At 43.4% G+C, this 23,352-nt stretch overlaps 1 protein-coding gene across 1 annotated transcript in view; it reads left to right on the top strand.

Moving 5' to 3' along the window:
* Positions 1-2,404: 2,404 nt before the first annotated feature.
* Positions 2,405-23,352, top strand: part of TRAPPC3L (trafficking protein particle complex subunit 3L) — a 107,319-nt gene continuing 86,371 nt past the window's right edge. Inside the window, exon 1 of the mRNA XM_068231338.1 lies at positions 2,405-2,587. Coding sequence (XP_068087439.1) covers positions 2,546-2,587 — 42 coding nt within the window. The 5' untranslated portion in view covers positions 2,405-2,545. The remainder of the gene's footprint in view (positions 2,588-23,352) is intronic.

The raw sequence follows: 23,352 nt of genomic DNA, 5'->3' as shown, positions 1-23,352 counted from the left end.
AGTACAAAGCAATACAGGTAACAAAGAACCTGACTATGCTAACAGGAATGCTAGGGCACTCCCAAGGAACTACTCTAAGATAGCAATATTAGCAAACAGTAAGCAAAGGGCTGAGACTCCAGGTAAGTTAGCAGGAACAAACCATCATGACCAGCAAGGAATTCTGGGAGGAAATGGTATTTATACTGCAAGCCATCAGAGGAAGCAGCTAAGCAATTTGCATGACAAGTGGATGCAAATTCCTCACCAGAACAGCAACTCTGCAACTTGCAGAGTGGAGGCAGGTCTCTTTTCCAGGGACCTGCAGCACTCAGACCTAACAAATGGTCAAAAAGCTGTCTGCCTGTGCAGACAGCAGAGCAGATCATTACACTTATTCTGCTGCTGTTAACGCTTCTGCAGAGTGAGGGACAGATGCAGAGGCACTTCGGGCAGCCAGTGAGCCACCTCTCATGCACATGGGGGTGCAATGGCCGTGCTGAGCGCCCTCTTGGTGCTGCACCCGGGGACAAATGTCCCCCCTTGCCCACCCATAGCTACTCCTCTGCATATGGGTTGTGCCATCTTCTGCATCTGCCAAATTTTGTAGTTCCCGGCAGTGTGTATTGTGTGTGCCACAATGCATGCTGGGAGATGTAGTCATTGGATCCGTAAGAAGTGAGGCTCACGACAACCTCTGCCCTCCCAAAGGCTCACTCCATTATTAACCTCCCTTATGGGGAGGTTAATTTAAAAAAATTCACATTACACCAAGTTTGTATTTCTATTATTACTATTCAGGGAGGTGGTGATTTAGTTAGGACATGTTTATATATTAGGTCAAAGATTAATGTACTGGTGCAGACTTATTTTCCCGCTGTTGGTTCATTGAGCCTTGCAGCAGAGTTGCAGCAGTTTTTTAGAATATGGGTGTGACTGATTATATTTTTTGGATATACAGTAGAATCTGGTTCTAGTGAACTATGATATAGGAAACCTAGTCCCCAGGTCCCAACCATGTACCTGTATGAATATAGAGTGTATGACCAATTCTAATATACAGATAGTATACTGCTGGTGTTTACTATAAAGTGTTTCTACCATAATTAACCAGGGTATGTTCAGCTAGCATAACAAATTTTTTATAAAAACAAACTATATATACATAAAAAGTGCTGTAATTTAGAACTTTCAATCTTTTTTTCTTTTTCTTGTAGTACTGGTTCTGATTTCAGTACTTGAGACACCTAAAGCTCATAATTACTAAAATTGTTATATGTGTGTGTGTATATATATATATATATATATATATATATATATATATATATATATATATATATACAGTTGTGTTCAAAATTATTCAACCCCCACTGAAATTGAATGTTTTGCCCAGTTCGACGTTGATTTTGATCATTTCAGTCATCTTGTTTACAATTAAATCAAAGAGGCACTTGTAAGTCAGACAAATATAACATGACATTTATAATGAAATAACCACAAATGTGTGTTGTCCACATGACTTTTGGCATACTGCAGTCAACTCTTTTTATTCTTTGGAGACAGCAAGGGGGTGCGCCTGGAAGTTCTGGCATGGAGGCCTTCTTTACGCAGTGTGCGCCTTATTGTCTGAGCTGAAACTTCAGTACTCGCATCTGACAAATCTTTTTTCAGTTCCTCAGCAGTCACACAGGTACTTTCTCCACTTTAAGCTTCAGGTAGCGCACAGCAATCGAAGTCAGCATTTTCTTCCTGCCCCGACCAGGTAGCGTTTCAACAGTGCCATTTGCCTTGAATTTGAGAATGATGCTTCCTATGGTGTCTCTTGGTATGTTTAACATCTTTGCAATCTTCTTATAGCCATTGCCCTTCCTGTGAAGAGAGATCACCTCTTCTCTTGTCTTCCTGGACCATTCTCTTGACTTCACCATGTTTGTAAATACACCAGTAAATGTCTAGAAGGAGCCGAGTATCACAGTAATTTTAAATCTGCCTAATTGGTGCTTATTATGCTTAATTGCTGCTCGTTAACATCCACAGGTGTTTTCAATACCTGATTGAAAACACTTGAATGAACCTCTGTTCTTAAGAGTGGTAGTCTTTAAGGGGTTGAATAATTGTGTCTATGAAGAAATCATAAAAAAACAAACAAAAACAAAAAAAACAGTTAATACTGTACTACAAAAACAATTGATGTCATTTTAGTTTCTTTTGGTTCTTTAAAAAGTCCTTGTAGGATTGCAATAACATAGCATAAATAGGTACAGAATGTTCAGGGATAATTTAGTTGTTCTTTTTCCTCCATTTGCCTAAATGGAGCAGCCACATTATTTAATCTGAGTCAGGTTATTGTGCTCTCAAACAGTCCTGCTGGCAATCAATCTGCTTTCCACTGCTAAATGCGTTCACATCTTGGGAGGAGCAGACAAGAGTACAACATCACTAGAGACAGACCGAAACATAAGATCAATGTAATGAACAGCAAACAAGCTAAGGATACAGACAAACAAAGTACTGCTGGGACTAGCTGGGATATCGGTAATTATTAGCATATTCCCGCACCATTGACATGGCAAGGTCATCAAACCGAAAGCAGGAAATCTTCAAGATAGTAAGTCCATTTTAATTCTTCTATCTGTAGTCACTACAATAATGTTGATGTCTGCCTGTAAGGTGGAGAAATGCATTTAGTAATAATGACTAATACAAATGATGTACATAAATCTGGTTTACTGTCACACAGAATGCAGCAAACACACCTTTCTGTATTGCTATAAGCTTTGGATAATACGTAGTAACACCATATTGTAATATTTTAATCTCTTCTGGGCAGGGTGTTTCTCTCTTCCTGTGTCACGTCTTGTGAGTGATTTTCTTGACTTTCTATTCTGTACTTTAAATGTAATGATTATTGCAGCATTGCACGTTTCAAATAATAGATGGCAGTAATAATAATACATGGATGTGTGTAGGTATGTATGGAAATTGGATATTTCCCTAAAAAAACAGTAATAATACATGGATGTGTGTAGGTATGTATGGAAATTGGATATTTCCCTAAAAAAACAGTAATAATACATGGATGTGTGTAGGTATGTATGGAAATTGGATATTTCCCTAAAAAAACAGTAATAATACATGGATGTGTGTAGGTATGTATGGAAATTGGATATTTCCCTAAAAAACAGTAATAATACATGGATGTGTGTAGGTATGTATGGAAATTGGATATTTCCCTAAAAAAACAGTAATAATACATGGATGTGTGTAGGTATGTATGGAAATTGGATATTTCCCTAAAAAACAGTAATAATAATACATGGATGTGTGTAGGTATGTATGGAAATTGGATATTTCCCTAAAAATAAGCAAAAATAGGTGTACCTACGGTACTTAATTTAATAATTAAATATGATTTTTCTAAATCAATATTGAGTTCAGACATTTGATTGCTAAAATAAAGCTGTCACTTAATTTGAGTCTAATATAATTTAATGTGAATCATTAAATAAAAAAAAATCAAGAACAAGCATCCAAAACTTCAGGAGAAGCAATAGTCCCAATGCATTTTATTTCATGTTAATTTTTAATTGAGATACATGATGCTTATTAGAACACTTGTCTAGAAAGCAAATGTATTATAAAAGTGTAAAAAAATCTGCCAAGCAGTATATATGCAATCTATTTATTTTAATTCTGGACATCTTGTCACCAGCAGCCTTGATGATATAACACAACACAAGGCAATATCTGGGGAAATAAATATAAACTATTACAAATAGCAGACAGACATGCACAATTCCATTTTTTGTTCTTTCCACCATGTTTAATTCATATGTACCCAGGTCATACTCTAAACTAAAATGGGATATCCACATTACAGTATAAGGACTCGTCCACTATATTATCCTGCAGTGCTTACTGCATTCAATTCAACAAAAAGAGACTTAATGACCCACTTAAAACTACAGTGTACAGAGCTTTCTTTAGGTGTCCTATTATGTACTATACCTCATTGGTGTAATGGGCACTATTAAAAACAATAATAAAGTAATGTGTGCTTCATCCACATCAATCACCAAAGTACTGGAACACTAAGGGCACTTGGATACTTGGAACTATAGCAAGATACCCAAAGTTATGGCACATATAATAGGAGGGTACAGAGTTCTACCATAGCACACAGACTGAAAGACGCAGGCATCAGGGCAGCAGTGAAGTAGATGAGCTATATCAACCACTGCCTGTAGTTCTGTAGCTTCCTGTCTGCTTTTGATGCCTACAGTGCTGCCCATAATTATTCATACCCCTGGCAAATTTTTACTTAAAGTTATTTTTATTCCACCAGCAAGTAATTTTTTGATGGGAAAATGACATAGGTGTCTCCCAAAAGATAATAAGATGATGTACAAAAGGCATTATTGTGAAAAAAAACATTTCTCAGCTTTTATTTACATAAACAAAAATTATTCATATCCTTCTCAATAATCAATAGAAAAGCCTTTATTGGCTATTATAGCGATCAAACGATTCCTATAATTGCAGACCAGCTTTTTGCATGTCTCCACAGGTATTTTTGCCCATTCATCTTTAGCAATGAGCTCCAAATCTTTCAAGTTGGAGGTTCTTCTTGCCATCACCCTGATCTTTACCTCCCTCCACAGATTCTCAATTGGATTCAAGTCAGGACTCTGGCTGCGCCACTCCAAAATGTTAATGTTCTTCTGCTAACCAATTCTTCACCACTTTTGTTGTGTGTTTTGGGTCATTGTCATGCTGAAATGCCCACTGGTGGCCAAGGCCAAGTTTCTCTGCAGACTGTCTGATGTTGTCGTTGAGAAGCCTCATGTATTGCTCTTTTTTAATGGTGCCGTTTACTGTGATTAGGTTCCCTGGTCCATTGGCTGCAAAACACCCCCAAAAACATTTGGTTCCCACCACCATATATGACAGTGGGGATGGTGCTCTTTGGGTTGAAGGCTTCTACTTTTTTACGCCAAATGAAAGAAATATAATTTGACCAAGCAATTAAAATTTGTTTCATCTGACCATAACACAAAAGACCAGAAGTCTTCTTCTTTGTCCAGATGAGCATTTGCAAAGGTTACGTGAGCTTTTGTGTGCCTTATCTGGAGAAGTGGCGTCCTCCTTGGTCTGCATCTGTAGAACCCAGCAGTGTGCAGTGTCCGTTGGATTGTCTGCCTTGAGACATTGCCACCAGCAGAGCCCAGATTCAGCAGGATGGCCTTGGTGGTGATCCTTGGATTCTTTTTTTTACCTTTCTCACTATCCTCCTGGCCAGCACAGGTGTCACTTTTGGCTTCCGACCACATCCTCTGAGATTTTCCACAGTGCGGAATATCTGGTATTTTTTAATAATACTTTGCTCACTAGCCACTGGAACTCAAAAACATTTAGAAATGGCCTTGTAGCCCTTTCCTGACTTGTGACCAGCCACAATGTGCAGCTGTAGGTCCTCAATGAGCTCATTTGACTTAGTCATAACTGTCCACAAATCAACTGTAGAGAGCTGCTATTTTTCACCTGTTGAGTTGATTAAAACAGCTGTTCCCAATTAATCAGGGTAATTCGGATGCTTTAGAACAGCTTGGACTATTTGGAATGGTATAGAACTTTGGATTTTCCCACAGACTGTGACAGTTTGTGAAGGGTATGAATCATTTTGGACTGGACACATTTTGCTCAAATGTAAACAAGAACTGAAAAATATTTTTTTCCACAATAATGCCTCTTGTACATCGTCTTAATATCTTTTGTGAGACCCCTATGTCATTTCCGTAAAACAATTACTTTCTGGTTGAATAAAAGTAACTTTAAGTTAAAATTTGCCAGGGGTATGAATAATTATGGGCAGCACTGTATGTTAACTTCTTAAAGTGTACCCGGGATGACATGTGACGTGATGAGATAGACATATGCATATACAGTGGCAAGAACACAGACACCTATGCTGTGCTCCTTTTCTTTTTCCCTGCCTGAAAGAGTTTATAATTAGCTATGGAACTGACTGTTTTTCTCCAGTCAGGACTCAGTCTGCTCACTGATAACAAATTACAGTTATAAAACACTTTCCTAAGCAGATACCTGGCTTTTTAGGGCTGGTTCAGACGGACGTTTGCAGAGCGTTTACAGCCAGCGTTCAGGGCTTGGTGTTAAACGCTCCCATTCAAGTGAATGGGAGCGTTTGTACCAAGCTTTCAAGCGCGTTTACACAAACGCGGCGTTTGGGTCCCGATTTTCTCTGGCGTTCAAGGAGCCACTGGAAGCTACATGTAGCTTCCAGGGGAGGTTAACCGCGACGGCTAATGTCCCCCTAGGGGAAGAAAAAACGCGACCGCATCCAAACGCACGCGAACGCTGCTGAACGCGACGCCAGCAAACGCAACGCCTCCAAACGTCCGTCTGAACCAGCCCTTACTGTGAAGGGAAAAGATAAAAAGGTCAGTAGTTCATGTATTTTCACTCTGGGACTCTTGAGACACTGCAATTGAGCAAAGACTATAAAACATTAAATCTGCTTTGTAAATGTTTATACATAAAATACAATCTTAAGATATCTAAAAGAGTCATTTTTAGGAGTAGAAGGACAGATCCTATTGTTTATCTCATTGGTTTATTTTTATCTCTGGTTCACTTTAAGGTACATAATTTTGTTTGTTTGTTTGTTTTTTTGGGGGAGGACATTAATGTAGTGACGATGTACATTACTGCCTTAAAAGAATACTGAGGTGAAAATAAACTTATAAGATAAATATGTGTATGTACAGTGCCAAGCATACAAATTACTAGGCTGTGTTCCTTTTTTTTCTTCCTCTGCCTGAAAGAGTTAACATTCAGGTATGCAAGTGACAGTCGGGACCTGGGACACATGCTTGAAATCTAGCCCTGACAATGATGAAGTCAATTAAGTTGTGAGGCCAGATTTTCAGCATATATTAGTTTTTGGTGTGACCCATATTTGGAATTTTATGTTCGTGCATAGTTGCGCTGTAGTACTATATGGTCACTTTTCTGAGGAAAGAGGTAGATGTTATATATCATCCAACTGTGTCTATAAAAAAAAGCCATTATGAGAACAGTAAATTTACAGCTGGAAGATGTAACAATGAGGAGACATAAATAATGTTCTGCTTAGTTGACACTGTTATAGCACTGTAGTAATTTACATGCTAAGCAGAAAATGCAACACAGCATTTATGACCATTAATATTGACAATAAAAGCTTGTTTACAGCTAATGCTCTGTTGTAACACAAGCCTGTATCACTCACTACAGACCCAGGAGTGCAGATATTTCCAAATACAAATATATCACGGTAATAAATGTTGTTCTGGTTTATTTACAAACCAGTGCAAGGGGATAGTTGCAAAGCCCAGGAGAGGACTTAGTGCAAAGCCCAGCAAAGGACTAAGTGCAAAGCCCAGCAAGGGACTGAATACAAAGCCAAGCAAGGACCTATGTGTACAGCCCAGCAAGCGGCTAACTGCAAAGCCCAGCAAAGGACTACTTGCAAACCCCAGCAAAGGAAGAAGCAAAAGCCCAGCAAGGGACTAAGCACAAAGCTCAGCAAGGGTCTAAGTGCAAAGCCCAGGAAGGGTCTAACTGCAAAGCCCAGTAACTTTTGGCAGATAGTAATAGTGCATTGCAGAGATACCAGTCCAATACAAGAAGCTTTCTGATTTGCTGCCATAGTTATTGTAGCTTGTATCTTGTGTTTCCTCTTTGCACTGTATAATGAATAAGCTTAAATACCAGGTTATTGCTTACATAAGTTTTAGGTTACTTTCACACATCCTGTGCAGCATAGCATTGCGGTACACTCCCCCACTGCTCCACCACCACCACCACAGTGGCCTTTAGTCTCAATGAGACATGCCACACTACCCACAGTTTGACTCAATATGATGAAAGTGGTCAAAATGCCGCAGAGGTGACACAGACTCTGCAGTGCATTACTGCATGGTACAAGCGGTATCATGTGGCAGGCATCTGCATTGGAGTCTATGGCACCACAACAATCTCAATAGATTGTTGTGGAGGCAGGGCGGCACTCATGCACGGATTGGGGGGAAAACAATTATGTACTTCCTGGCCAGCAGGGAGCACGTCATTGTTCTGGGGCAGATCTATGCATATTATCCTATCACCACACTTTGCCGCAGGATAATATGCACTAAGGGCTCGTTTCCACTGTTGCGGTGCGGAATCACCTGGATTCCACCGCAGAAGAAATCGCATACGGCTGCGTTTGCGCCTGTGGATTTAGCTGCGATTTCGCATGCGATTTCGCATGGCAAGGAGCCAGGCGAATTTAACCATGTCACTGCCTGAGTAAAGCTCCATAGCAAACCATGCGAAATCACACGCGAAATCGCGGGAAAATCCGCATGACAAAGCCGCATGCGATTTCCCTATTAAATGCATTAGCGGCGTTTCGCCCGCATTCCTCCCGCACGCGAAATCTGACGGCTCTGCCGTGCAGATTTGTGCCGCACCGAAAAACGCTCCCGCCGCCGCACAAGTGGAAACAGCCCCATCCACTTACATTGACTATGCGAATCCGCATGCAGTGCCCGCATGCGGATTCGCTATAGTGGAAACGAGCCCTCAGGGGTTTATCCCCTTATGGACCAAAGCAATTCCTCCCTTTCATTCACCAATAACTTTATCACTACTTATCACAATGAAATGATCCATATCTTGTTTTTTTTCGCCACCAATTAAGCTTTCTTTGGGTCATATTTTTTTTAACAAATTCATTATTTCTCAGTTTTCAGCCATTATAGTTTTAAAATAATACATGCTACTGTAATTAAAACCCACATATTTTATTTGCCCATTTATCCCGGTTATTACACCATTTAAATTATGTCCCTATCACAATGTATGGCACCAATATTTTATTTGGAAGTAAAGGTATATTTTTTAAGTTTTGCAGCCTTCACTAGTTACAAGCCCTTATTTGCAAAAGTAACAGTAATATACCTCATAACATACATATTAAAAAAGTTGAGTCCCTAAGGTAACTTTTTATGTACCGTATTTATTTTTTTTTATGTCACTTTTTTTAATAAAAGTTTTTTTTATTTTGGTAACTACAGGAGGGGAAGTAAAGGGTTAGTTAATGCAGTTGTAAGGAATGTGCATGTCGCCGCCAGCCCTGCCGCTGACTTACATAATGCTGCCGGCCCTGCCGCTGACTCACACGCTGCGCAGGCCGGCAGACGGAGGACACATTCTCAGTGCGTGCTCCGCCGATGTAAACAGTAGCCACGTGTCTGCCTGCGTGTCAGCTGACCAACTGACACGCTGAGCTTCTATTGGTTGTTTTCAGTTCTGTTTGTTTCTGATTGGTTAGTCCTTGTATTTAAGCATAGTGAGTGCCCCCGGACATTGCCCATGTCGACTTTGCCGACTTTGCCTGTATCCTGACCAAGCTTGACTCTAGATTGATCCCTGTTGCCGACCACTGCTTGTTCCTGACCATGTCTTCTGATTGGATTACCTGCTGCCGACTCTGATTGTACCTGGATTTGCCTGATTGTAGCCTGGATCTCAGTTGATAACTTCTTTAAAACTGTGGCTAAACTGTATTCAGATACTGATTTTACTTCTACTGTCGTACAAAGACTAAGGAATCTGCGACAAGGTCGTCACACTATTGAAGAATATGCTACAGAATTCAGGTAATGGACAGTCTCAACTAATTGGAACGATTCAGCTCTAATGGACTAATTTCTGTTTGGACTCTCTGATGTTGTAAAGCAGGGATGTCAAACTGGTCCTACGAGGGCCGAGATCCTCACACATTTTTGACACAGCTCAAATGAATTGATGTGTCTGAATCAGGAAAGGTGCGGTCCATCAGGTAGAACACATTCCTCTCTTTCTCAGTCCATCCTAAACACTGGCATGGATCTGGCCCTCCAGGTCTGGAGTTCGACACCTGTGTTGTAAAGGATATCCTTGTCAGTCATCCAGTTCCTACATTTCTGGAGGGAGCTATAACTTTGTCAATCAGGGTTGACAGGCGAGTCAGACAACGTCGTCAGGGAAGGTCTCATATGTCAGTGCCTCCGATTCCAGAGGATCCTCTGGAATCTGTCTCAGACTCTCCTATGTTCGATGATCCTCAATCTATGCAGCTGGCTGTTTCTAGACTATCAGTGGCAGAGGAAACCAAGAGAAGGGATGGGGGTTTGTGTTTCTATTGTGGGGGTACAGGGCACATTGCGCTTGCACATCCTGATTGATCTTGTTGCTAACTTTGCCTGTATCCTGACCAAGCCTTACTCTAGATTGATCCCTGTTGCTGACCACTGCTTGTTCCTGACCACGTCTTCTGATTGGATTACCTGTTGCCAACTATGCTTGTACCTGGATTTGCCTGATTGCCGCCTGGATCGAACCCTGCTTGTTAAAGGACAACCATGAACTCAGCCTGGACCGACTTGAACTGACCACGCTACCTTCTCCAGCCTGCAGTCACTTGGCTATCATCTTGACTGCCTCAGCTTTCAGGCTTGTGCAGGTGTTATGGGCTGGGTCAGTCATATGGGCATACAGCCTGACCTATAGTCATTGACAAGACAAGCCTGACAGGGGTATTTTATGTATTATTTTTATTTAATGGGATGTATGTAGGTGTAATTTTACTATTTGGGAACTATATTCCCATTTACTGATCTGTGTACTAACGGGTGACGATGAGAACGTGTGCGGGAGCATGCGCATGAGCGGGCACAATGGTGATGCGGGTAGGTACATATATCTATGCCCCTGGAATGGGAACATTCCTTCCGTGGGGCGTAGATATACTGTCAGATTTTCAATAAGTGGCTAAGGGACAAGAAGTAACATGACTATAACAGATCATGAGTGGATCCCAAAATTGTCAATACCGTGAAAGTATGTGAGCTTGGGCTGCAAGGCTGTGTTCTGTCACCTCTACTGTTCTCCCTTTATACCAACGACTGCATCTCATCCGCTGACTCTGTGAAGGTCATCAAATTTGCAGATGACACCACTATTATTGGCCTTATTGGAAGCAACGGAGAGCATGAGTACCGTAGCGAGGTCGAGAGAATCTGCAACTGGTGCAGGGAGAACAACCTAGTTCTCAACACAGCAAAGACTGTTGAACTAGTTGTAGGCTTCAGGAGGAACCCTCCCCCCCTCTCACCTGTCCTCATTGGAGAAACAGAAGTCTCTACGGTGTCATCGGTTCGGTTCCTCGGCACGACTCTCACCAATAACCTGAAATGGGGGCAAAACACCACTAAAATTCAAAAGAAATCCCAGCAGAGGTTGTTCTTCCTGCGCCAACTGAAGAGATTTGGCATGCCACGGGAGCTGCTGACCAGCTTCTATACTGCCACCATAGAATCCATCCTCTGCTCCTCAGTCATTGTTTGGTACGCGGGTGCAACGGCCAGTGATAAACATAAACTGCAGAGGGTCATAGCTGATGCAGAGAGAATCATCGGATCTCCTCTTCCACCTCTTGATCTGCTCCACTCCGCTAGATTGAGGAAGAGGGCCACCATGATCTCCCGTGACCCCTCTCAACCTGGCAGCCACTACTTCAAGCTCCTCCCGTTGGGCCGCCGCTTCAGGACTATACCATCCAAAACCACCAGGCGGAAGAACACCTTCTTCCCCCAAGCCGTTCGGTCACTGAACTCTGACCTTTCCCGGTCCGGCTTGCACTCGTAGTTGCCGGGTCGGCCAGCTGGTCCCCGTCGCTGCCTCCCTCGGTTCTTATCCGGAAACGGGGGCCTTTTACTAGTGTTTACCGGCATCACTATCTGTATATCTGATTACTGCATTTCAAAGTGTATGTGTTGTATGTCTTTACTCTGTCTTTGCCATGTGTACCACAAATAATTCCGATTATGGCTCTTGCTGTTCTTGGCGAAATAAAACTGATTCTGATTCTGCAGTACGTAGGCACTGAATTAATGTAGCACATACTGTATTTCATACATGACTGGGCCACAAGCAATTATCATTACTTTATTATCACTAGGAGATATAGATTCTGAACCGGCTGGGTGCTGACGCATACATGATCCAAGAGGTTAATCTGGCCTTGACTTTGGTGCAGCTACATGCGCCCCAGGGACATGGGGCCCCTGTGCAGCTGCACATCCTGCACAGACCTATGTTGCCTCTGTTTGTTTGGTTTGTGCATTACTTCTGCTGTGTAGTGTTACAGTATGTGGTCTGGTGGTGGCTCTGCCCATCTGTCCCTTTATCAGAGCTGCAAGTTTACACATAATGGTGACCACATTATATATTGGGCGGCTTATTGTATGTACATTGCTGCGTGTGCCAATGGCTGGCTCTTTCTGCCCTAATTTTAGTGGTCCTCTTGTATGTATAGATAGTTAAAACAAATTTACGGAGCCTCTGAAGATGCTCATTGGAGCAAAACGGATGTTAGGCTGCTCTCACATCGCCCCACAGCCTCACCTAAGGATTGGGTATGATCTAATCTTGTCTTCTGTTTGCTGTTGTATGGAAGGGATAAGCCTTATGGATTAAAGCTTTATTTAGATAGACACTTTTGCAGTGCCGGACTCGCTCTCTCTCTCTCTTTATATGGTATATGTCTGTTTAGTCTTTGAGGTCCTGAGCACGCTGTGCTGTTACATACATACATACCAAATTGAAGCTTGTATGTCACTCACCTGAAGCACTACTTGCACCAGCAGCCGTAGTGCCTATCGCTGTTTTTCCTTTTTGCATTTAAAACAAATTTAGCTGATTGGGTAAAAGTACAGGTGTGGTTCTTTATAGAGGAGTAACCATAGGTAAGCGGGAAGGAGGGGGTAGAGGGGGTTACTAGGGCTGTGGGAGGAGCCAACTATTTACTCCATTGCCAACACATGAAGTCACTCCATCCTCCAGATTAGGTGTTGTAAAGTGATGGAGGCCCCCTCAAAGATTTTCTCGGTGGCCCTATGATTTGATGTTATGCCTTTGGTTATTTGCACTCTACTATATTGAGTGGCTGACCCTTTTTTATCCACACTAGTCTTTCTTTTTTATTGGGTGGTGGCATGATAAGGATGATTAGCTTACAGTATCCCCCCACCAATACGTTTATCCCCATTTTTAACCACACTTTGTTGGGCATATTTCTGCATGGTGCTTCCATCTGGAATGTAGAAAGTATGTTACCCTAGTCCCCTTTGAATACAGTTCCCAACAACATAGAGTGGCAGAAGTGGCTGTGATTGGATGAGCGGCCAGCACTTGGGTAAGAGTAGCTTAGGATGTTTCAAAATAAAATGGCAGTTAGGTAGTAGTTTCAGAAAGGAAATGCCAGACAGTTGATTTGCACATAACTACTGTATGTGCTGTTGTGGATATCAATGCTGTGAAGTGTTTGTGCAGTGTGATGTTGTTTTGTAGTGGTGAATTTACTATCATTATGAATTTCCATTTATAAGGTTTATATTATTAATTTAATATTGATTATTGTATTTGATATTACTTATTAATGATCTCATATTGTCTGCTGTTTAGTTTTTAGTTTTTTTTTATTTGCTGTGGTAATGCTTTTTTATTTTTTTAATTGCATTCATGCAGATGAATACTGGTGTTGCATCCTGATGTATGTTCTGCTGCTGGCTTTGTACATGTGTGTTTTCACTATTGCTGTGTACTGATTGATGTGTACTTTGCTTTCAGGGGTGTAACAATAGACCCTGCAAGGGATGCAGCCACAGGGGGACCAGAAGCCACAGGGGGCCCCATCCCTAGAGACTGACAACTAAGGGCAAGGAGAGAAAAAAACTTTCTGCTCTCTGCACAATTGTTCTAATAACTACCTTTGCTCAACCACTAATAACAAATCATACAAAGTTTTGCAGACAAAGATTTGTAGACAGTCCCTATTCAGTGTTCAGCAGGGTCTTGTGTACAGGGCCCCAACCAAAGTTTCACAGGGAGGCCCAGTGATTTCTAGTTACGCCCCTGTTTGGTTTTATCTGCACACTGTCTGTGTATACACTGATTCTAAATCAGGAGCTGCCCACCAAGTGTCTGCACGCTACAACCTAGAAGATGTATATAGTGTGATGCTTCACTGTGTGGCCAGTGCTGGGTGAGCTGAGGGATGGGTCCTTGTGACCTCATATTTACTGGCCTTGCAATATTCTCCACTGTGTTGGACTGGTTGACTAAAGACGGATTGACTGTCAATATATATTGCCCTGTTTATACTCATCATATCACTGTGCGACCAGATGTGCCTTGACAGGGCATTAAAAAAATCATGAAAGGAATGTGTACCTAAGCAAAGTGGTGTTGTATGCATATTTTGTATTGTGCATTTAAAGAGTTAAATCTCTATTATTATGCTGAACATTTGCATATTGCTGAATTTTGCTTTTCAGCGTTTGCTTGGTGGTGATGGTAACTTGTGTAGTCAGTAGCTCCCTTTGCACTATTTCCTCACACATGTAGTCTGCGGATTCATTGTTGCATGTCACTTGAATATTTACATGTGCCAACATCTTGCACAAGAGAAGTTTTCCTATTGTGGTTAGTCAGTTGTGAGATTGTGACAGTCAGTAATCAGACCACTGCAGTGAACAAAACTTATATGTCGGTACATCTGTGACATCTGCAAGTTGCTAACTGTCATGGGTACCTTGCTAGCATTTAGACTTTAAATCAGTCAATACTTACTTTGTAGGATAAGGCAGGAAATGCGAGTCACAGTATAGAATAGCTGTGTAATGTGTTTTCAAGCTACAGATGACCTGCATTATTTATTAAGTGGCAGACCTCAAGTACATTTATATTTAGATTTAAACTCTTCAGTTCAGAGGAGCACTGCTTCTTCACACGGAAACCTATTATAGGAGTAGTAAGGTGGAGGGCTGACAGTAATAGACTCTTATTGTGTTTAATTTAGATTAGGATTAATATTATATTATGTTTTTACCAAGTGAATGCATAAGTGCAGCAACATAAAAGCAATAAATAAAGCTGGGATTTTATTGGGCTAATGAATAAAAAATAGCCAGATTCGGAGTATTCAGGAAGAGGCAAGGGTGATGTGCAAGGTGCAGTAACCCATAGCTTCCAGTCACATCTCAGTTTATTGTCAACAGGTTAATAATGGTAAGCCTCTTCCTGGACCGCCTCCGCTTCTGTCTATTGCACGCTGCCATGATTTTGCCCCTGGTCAGGACCAGGCTTGGTTTGCCAATGCTGGTTACAACAATGGTAAGATGAAAGATGCAGGGGCGGCGCCAGGTGGGTGCTGAAGCACCCCCTAAAATCCTCCAAGCACCCTATTAGCACCCCCTAAAAAAACAGGTGCTGATTTGAAATTTTTTGTAATTTTTTTTTTCGTACAGCGCCGCTCTGTTGCTTTAACCACTTGAGGACCGTGGGCTTTACCCCCCTTAAGGACCAGGCACTTTTTTTCCATTCAGACCACTGCAACTTTCACGGTTTATTGCTCGCTCATACAACCTACCACCTAAATGAATTTTAGCTCCTTTTCTTGTCACTAATAAAGCTTTCTTTTGGTGCTATTTGACTGCTGCTGGGATTTTTACTTTTTATTATATTCATCAAAAAAGACATGAATTTTGGCAAAAAATGATTTTTTTTAACTTTCTGTTCTGGCATTTTTCAAATAAAGTAAAATTTCTGTATACATGCAGCACGAAAAATGTGGACAAACATGTTTTTGATTTAAAAAAAACCCATTCAGCCTATATTTATTGGTTTGGGTAAAAGTTATAGCGTTTACAAACTATGGTGCAAAAAGTGAATTTTCCCGTTTTCCAGCATCTCTGCCTTTTCTGACCACCTGACATGTTTCATGAGGGGCTAGAATTCCGGGATAGTATAAATACCCCCCAAATGACCCCATTTTGGAAAGAAGACATCCCAAAGTATTCACTGAGAGGCATAGTGAGTTCATAGAAGATATTATTTTTTGTCACAAGTAAGCGGAAAATGACACTTTGTGACAAAAAAAAAAAGTTTCCATTTCTTCTAACTTGCGACAAAAAAAAATGAAATCTGCCACGGACTCACTATGCTCCTTTCTGAATACCTTGAAGTGTCTACTTTCCAAAATGGGGTCATTTGTGGGGTGTGTTTACTGTCCTGACATTTTGGGGGGTGCTAAATTGTAAGCACCCCTGTAAAGCCTAAAGGTGCTCATTGGACTTTGGGCCCCTTAGTGCAGTTAGGCTGCAAAAAAGTGCCACACATGTGGTATTGCCGTACTCAGGAGAAGTACTATAATGTGTTTTGGGGTGTATTTTTACACATACCCATGCTGGGTGGGAGAAATATCTCTGCAAATGACAATTGTTTGATTTTTTTTTTTTTTACACACAATTGTCCATTTACAGAGATATTTCTCCCACTCAGCATGGGTATGTGTAAAAATACACCCCAAAACACATTATACTACTTCTCCTGAGTATGGCGATACCACATGTGTGGCACTTTTTTGCACCCTAACTGCGCTAAGGGGCCCAAAGTCCAATGAGTACCTTTAGGATTTCACAGGCCATTTTTGTTTCAAGACTACTCCTCACGGTTTAGGGCCCCTAAAATGCCAGGGCAGTATAGGAACCCCACTAATGACCCCATTTTAGAAAGAAGACACCCCAAGGTATTCCGTTAGGAGTATGGCGAGTTCATAGAAGATTTTATTTTTTGTCGCAAGTTAGCGGAAATTGATTTTAATTGTTTTTTTTCACAAAGTGTCATTTTCCGCTAATTTGTGACAAAAAATAAAATCTTCTATGAACTCACCATACTCCTAACGGAATACCTTTGGGTGTCTTCTTTCTAGAATGGGGTCATTTGTGGGGTTCCTATACTGCCCTGGCATTTTAGGGGCCCTAAACCGTGAGGAGTAGTCTTGAAACCAAATGTCGCAAATCGACCTGTGAAATCCTAAAGGTACTCATTGGACTTTGGGCCCCTTAGTGCACTTGGGGTGTAAAAAAGTGGCACACATGTGGTACCGCCGTACTCAAGAGAAGTAGTATAATGTGTTTTGGGGTGTATTTTTACACATACCCATGCTGGGTGGGAGAAATATCTCTATAAATGACAATTGTTTGATTTTTTTTTTACACACAATTGTCCATTTACAGAGAGATTTCTCCCACCCAGCATGGGTATGTGTAAAAATACACCCCAAAACACATTATACTACTTTTCCTGAGTACGGCGGTACCATACCACATGTGTGACACTTTTTTGCAGCCTAGGTGCGCTAAGGGGCCCAACATCCTATTCACAGGTCATTTTGAGGCATTTGTTTTCTAGACTACTCCTCACGGTTTAGGGCCCCTAAAATGCCAGTGCAGTATAGGAACCCCACAAGTGACCCCATTTTAGAAAGAAGACACCCCAAGGTATTCCGTTAGGTGTATGGCGAGTTCATAGAAGATTTTATTTTTTGTCACAAGTTAGTGAAAAATGACACTTTGTGAAAAAAAAAACAATAAAAATCAATTTTCGCTAACTTTTGACAAAAAATAAAATCTTCTATGAACTTGTCATACACCTAACAGAATACCTTGGGGTGTCTTTTTTTCTAAAATAGGGTCACTTGTGGGGTACCTATACCGCCCTGGCATTTTAGGGGCCCAAAACCGTGAGTAGTCTGGAAACCAAATGTCTCAAAATGACTGTTCAGGGGTATAAGCATCTGCAAATTTTGATGACAGGTGGTCTATGAGGGGGTGAATTTTGTGGAACCGGTCATAAGCAGGGTGGCCTTTTAGATGACAGGTTGTATTGGGCCTGATCTGATGGATAGGAGTGCTAGGGGGGTGACAGGAGGTGATTGATGGGTGTCTCAGGGGGTGGTTAGAGGGGAAAATAGATGCAATCAATGCACTGGGGAGGTGATCGGAAGGGGGTCTGAGGGGGATCTGAGGGTTAAGCCGAGTGATCAGGAGCCCACACGGGGCAAATTAGGGCCTGATCTGATGGGTAGGTGTGCTAGGGGGTGACAGGAGGTGATTGATGGGTGTCTCAAGGTGTGATTAGAGGGGGGAATAGATGCAAGCAATGCACTGGCGAGGTGATCAGGGCTGGGGTCTGAGGGCGTTCTGAGGGTGTGGGCGGGTGATTGAGTGCCCTAGGGGCAGATAGGGGTCTAATCTAATGGGTAGCAGTGACAGGGGGTGATTGATGGGTAATTAGTGGGTGTTTAGGGTAGAGAACAGATGTAAACACTGCACTTGCGAGGTGATCTGACGTCGGATCTGCGGGCGATCTATTGGTGTGGGTGGGTGATCAGAATGCCCGCAAGGGGCAGGTTAGGGGCTGATTGATGGGTGGCAGTGACAGGGGGTGATTGATGGGTGGCAGTGACAGGGGGTGATTGATGGGTGATTGACAGGTGATCAGTGGGTTATTACAGGGAAGAACAGATGTAAATATTGCACTGGCGAATTGATAAAGGGCGGGGTCTGAGGGCAATCTGAGCGTGTAGGCGAGTGATTGGGTGCCCGCAAGGGACAGATTAGGGTCTGATCTGATGGGTAACAGTGACAGGTGATGATAGGGGGTGATTGATGGGTAATTAGTGGGTGTTTAGGGTAGAAAACAGATGTAAACACCACACTTGGGAGGTGATCTGATGTCGGATCTGCGGGCGATCTATTGGTGTGGGTGGTTGATCAGATTGCCCGCAAGGCGCAGGTTAGGGGCTGATTGATGGGTGGCAGTGACAGGGGGTGATTGATGGGTGATTGACAGGTGATTGACAGGTGATTGACAAGTGATCAGGGGGGATAGATGCATACAGTACACAGGGGGGGGGGGGGGTCTGGGGAGAATCTGAGGGGTGGGGGGGTGATCAGGAGGGGGCAGGGGGGGATAAAAAAAAAATAGCGTTGACAGATAGTGACAGGGAGTGATTGATGGGTTATTAGGGGGGTGATTGGGTGCAAACAGGGGTCTGGGGGGTGGGCAGGGGGGGGGGGTCTGAGGGGTGCTGTGGGCGATCTGGGGCAGGGGGGGGGAAATCAGTGTGCTTGGGTGCGACATAGGGTGGCTGCAGCTTGCCCTGGTGGTCCCTCGGGCATTGGGACCACCAGGGCAGGAGGCAGCCTGTGTAATACACTTTGTAAACATTACAAAGTGTATTATACACTTTGTATGCGGCGATCCAGGTGCTAGCCGTTTGGAAGCGCCGGCGGGTTACAGCGCGAGGTGGGCGGAGCCAGTCCCCGGCGGCCGATCGCGTCACGAATGACGCGATCACGCCGCCCATGCCCCTACAAGGACCGCCGCCATTTGTCAATACGGCGGTCCTTGCGGGGCCCACTTCCCGGCCGCCAATTGTCAATACGGCGGTCGGGAAGTGGTTAATTTTTCCCAGGCACTAGCCAAGCCCCAGCCCTGTCTAGCACGCCACTCATGCTGCTGTGCTCTGTTCAGGCTCCCCCTTGCTGTGTGCGCCGCTGCAATTGACGTCAGACGTTCCATGCGCAGCGCACACTGTCGTGACGTCACTCGGCCAGGCAGCATAAAACTGTGCACGCCGCGTGGTGTCGGCGTGGTGAGGGCAGAGCCGTGGGCGTGAGGAGAGAGGGAGAGCGGAGACGAGAGACGGGCAGCGAGAGAGAGACCGTCAGTCAGAGCCTGGACTGGAGACAGAGAGTGTGGAGGTTTGGAGTCGGAGAGAGGAGAGCGAGTCCCATTGTGTGAGTGAGGGAGGCCCAGTTCAGCGCGGGCATCGGGCGGGCGGGAGACGTGTTGGGGCCCCTTTTGCTGCGTCATCATCATTGCCTGCCGGAGCTGCCAGGGCCAGCCAGGCCCACTGGGCCTGGCTAGGCTGGCTCACGCTCTAATCCTGTCAGTGTAATGTCCATACTATATATATATATATATATATATATATATATATATATATATATATATATATATATATATAGCAGTAACATCTTATCAAGCACTTTACAGAGTGCATAGTCAGGTTCTCGGAAGAGCTCACAATCTAATCCGACCATACTCTTATATCCTACCATATCATTATGTATTTATATAGCACTGGAATATACTCCAGCACTTTACCACGCCCCTCTTTTGTTGACCATGCCCTCTTTTGTTGGCCACATCCCTCTTTTTGGCAACACCCCTCTTTTTGGCCACGCCCCCAAAACCTAGCCCCCCCTTCAAAATTATCCAGCACCTGCATAGCACCCCCCAAAAAAAATTCCTGGAGCCACCACTGCTTCTATGCCATTACCGTCATTCCTTAGCCACCTACAGCCAGCGGTGTAGCAATAAGGGGTGCAGAGGTAGCGACTGCATTGGGGCCCTGGGGCTAGAGGGGCCCGTGGGACCCACCCTCAACCGCAGTATTAGCTCTTTATTGGTCCTGTGCTGATAAAATTCACTTCTATGGATGATTTGAATGATAATAATCAATCAAGCTGTTCCCCATCCCTTTCTTGCACCTCTGACACTGTGGTTGTCCGTTATTGGTTTCGGGGGGCAATGCAAAACTTGCCCCGGGGCACATAGCTCCTTAGCTACGCCACTGCCTACAGTTAGCCAGTTGTATCTCGGACCTAGAAAAAAAGGGGCTTTTTTTTACAAATGGAAAAAAACTAAGCCATGTAGGACCCTCTCCAGGTTTTATAGGCTTTTAATTAGAACTAGCCACAAATCAGCTGATATAGCACAAGCTAATTGGGCGATGGAGCTTTTGACACACATTGATGATCATTTTTGGTCCACAATAATTAAAAACATTTGGCTTCCTAAGTATACAGCATACCAGCTCTTACAGTACAAAATAATTAGGAGATGGCATTCTGTACCAGAAATTAGCTTTCTAAGAAGAATTTTCACATCGCCATTTTGTTAGAGATTACAACGCACTGCTAGCTTTTTCCATATATAGTGGTCATGCCCACTAGTCATACCCTGTCTGTGCAATAATAAAAATTTTGAACTGCTTTGAAGTCCTTTTGACTACATGTCTTCAGGAGAGGTGAGCCAACTACTGCCTCTCCACTATTACATTGTTCTGTTGATTATATACTTTTTGGAACCTTCTCCCTCGGTATCAGGCCCACTAGTGTACCTTATTGGTGTTAGATGAGATGTTACAAATGCCAACACATCATCATCTGCTAAAGAGGAACATTAAAGAAGAGAGGTAGGCCCGGAGCCATAGTCTTTATTTATAGATACAGGGATAGTTCAGGATCTGGAATGGATCTGGGATTCTGAATGCTCAGCAAGTCCATACCACTTTGTTTCTGCTTCTGGAACTCATTGTTCAATGTTCCATTTTGATGTGCTGATGGGGCCTCTGGTAAACTGTGTTGAGTTACCAGCAGCTTTCTGTGTGCACTTTGAGCTTCCCTTGTGGTTGTTTGCCATCTTGCAGCAGAAATGTTAGTGCAAACCAGCAGTAATAAGGTGCCAGGCCAAGTGCAGTCTAGTAGAGCTAAGGACATGCTGCTCATTGCGCCATTGTCAGGCTATGCCACCCATGCTATGCCACCCATTACCTCCTCCATTGTCAGGCTATGCCAGTGCCACCCATTACCACCTCCATTGTCAGGCTATGTCATTGCCACCCATTACCACATCTATTGTCAGGCTATGACACCCATTAAAACATCCATTGTCAGGCTATGCCACTGCCACCCATTACTGTATTCATTGCCAGGCTATGCCAGTGCCACCCATTACCACCTCCATTGTCAGGCTATGCCAGTGCCACCCATTACCACCTTCATTTTCAGGCTATGCCATTGCCACCCATTACCACATCTATTGTCAGGCTATGACACCCATTACCACATCCATTGTCGGGCTATGCCACTGACACCCATTACCACATCCATTGTCAGGCTATGCCACTGCCACCCTTTACTACATTCATTGCCAGGCTATGCCAGTGCCACCCATTACCACATCCATTGTGCCAGTGCCACCCATTACCACATCCATTGTCAGGCTATGCCACTGCCACCCATTACCATATCCATTGTCAGGCTATGCCACTGCCACCCATTACTGCATTCATTGCCAGGCTATGCCAGTGCCACCCATTACCACATCCATTGTGCCAGTGCCACCCATTACCACATCCATTGTCAGGCTATGCCACTGCCACCCATTACCATATCCATTGTCAGGCTATGCCACTGCCACCCATTACTGCATTCATTGCCAGGCTATGCCAGTGCCACCCATTACCACCTCCATTGTCAGGCTATGCCAGTGCCACCCATTACCACCTTCATTGTCAGGCTATGCCATTGCCACCCATTACCACATCCATTGTCAGGCTATGCCACTGCCACCCTTTACGACATTCATTGCCAGGCTATGCCAGTGCCACCCATTACTACATCCATTGTGCCATTGCCACCCATTACCACATCCATTGTCGGGCTATGCCACTGACATCCATTACCACATCCATTGCCGGGCTATTCCACTGCCACCCATTACTACATTCATTGCCAGGCTATGCCAGTGCCACCCATTACCACATCCATTGTGCCAATGCCACCCATTACCACATCCATTGTGCCAATGCCACCCATTACCACATCCATTGTCAGGCTATACCAGTGACACCCATTACCACATCCATTGTTAGGCTATGCAAGTGCCACCCATTACCACATCCATTGTGCCAATGCCACCCATTACCACATCCATTGTGCCAATGCCACCCATTACCACATCCATTGTCAGGCTATACCAGTGCCACCTATTACCACATCCATTGTCAGGCTATACCAGTGCCACCCATTACCACATCCATTGTTAGGCTATGCAAGTGCCACCCATTACCACATCCATTGTGCCAGTGCCACCCATTACCACATCCATTGTCAGGGTATGCCACTGCCACCCATTACCATATTCATTGGCAGGTTATGCCAGTGCCACCCATTACTACATCCATTGTCAGGCTATGCCACTGCCACCCATTACCACAACCATTGTCCAGCTATTCCAGTGCCACCCATTACTACTTCCATTGTCAGGATATGCCACCACATTCTGCAAATAATTTTAACCAGTCGTACACTCTTAAGAACTCAAGGAAAGATGTTCAAGCTTCTGCACATGCCACGTTTACTATTTGATTTATTCCTATTTTCATTGACATTTACAAATATGTTGTTTTTCAACACTGTTTCCTGCAGTAGTTGTTCACTACTTTCACTTACAAAAATAAACTGAATGTGTAGATTGGCCAGTGGTTACCAATTTGCAGACAACAAGTGTAACAAACAGAGGCTAACATTTTTTACAGTAGTTCAGGGTACTCTCATACAGGTCATAAAAAAGAGTTGCATACTCAGC

Source organism: Hyperolius riggenbachi, chromosome 4 (assembly GCF_040937935.1).
Source record: "Hyperolius riggenbachi isolate aHypRig1 chromosome 4, aHypRig1.pri, whole genome shotgun sequence".
NCBI classification, from domain to species: domain Eukaryota; kingdom Metazoa; phylum Chordata; class Amphibia; order Anura; family Hyperoliidae; genus Hyperolius; species Hyperolius riggenbachi.
This window is presented reverse-complemented; position numbering and strand designations above follow the sequence as displayed.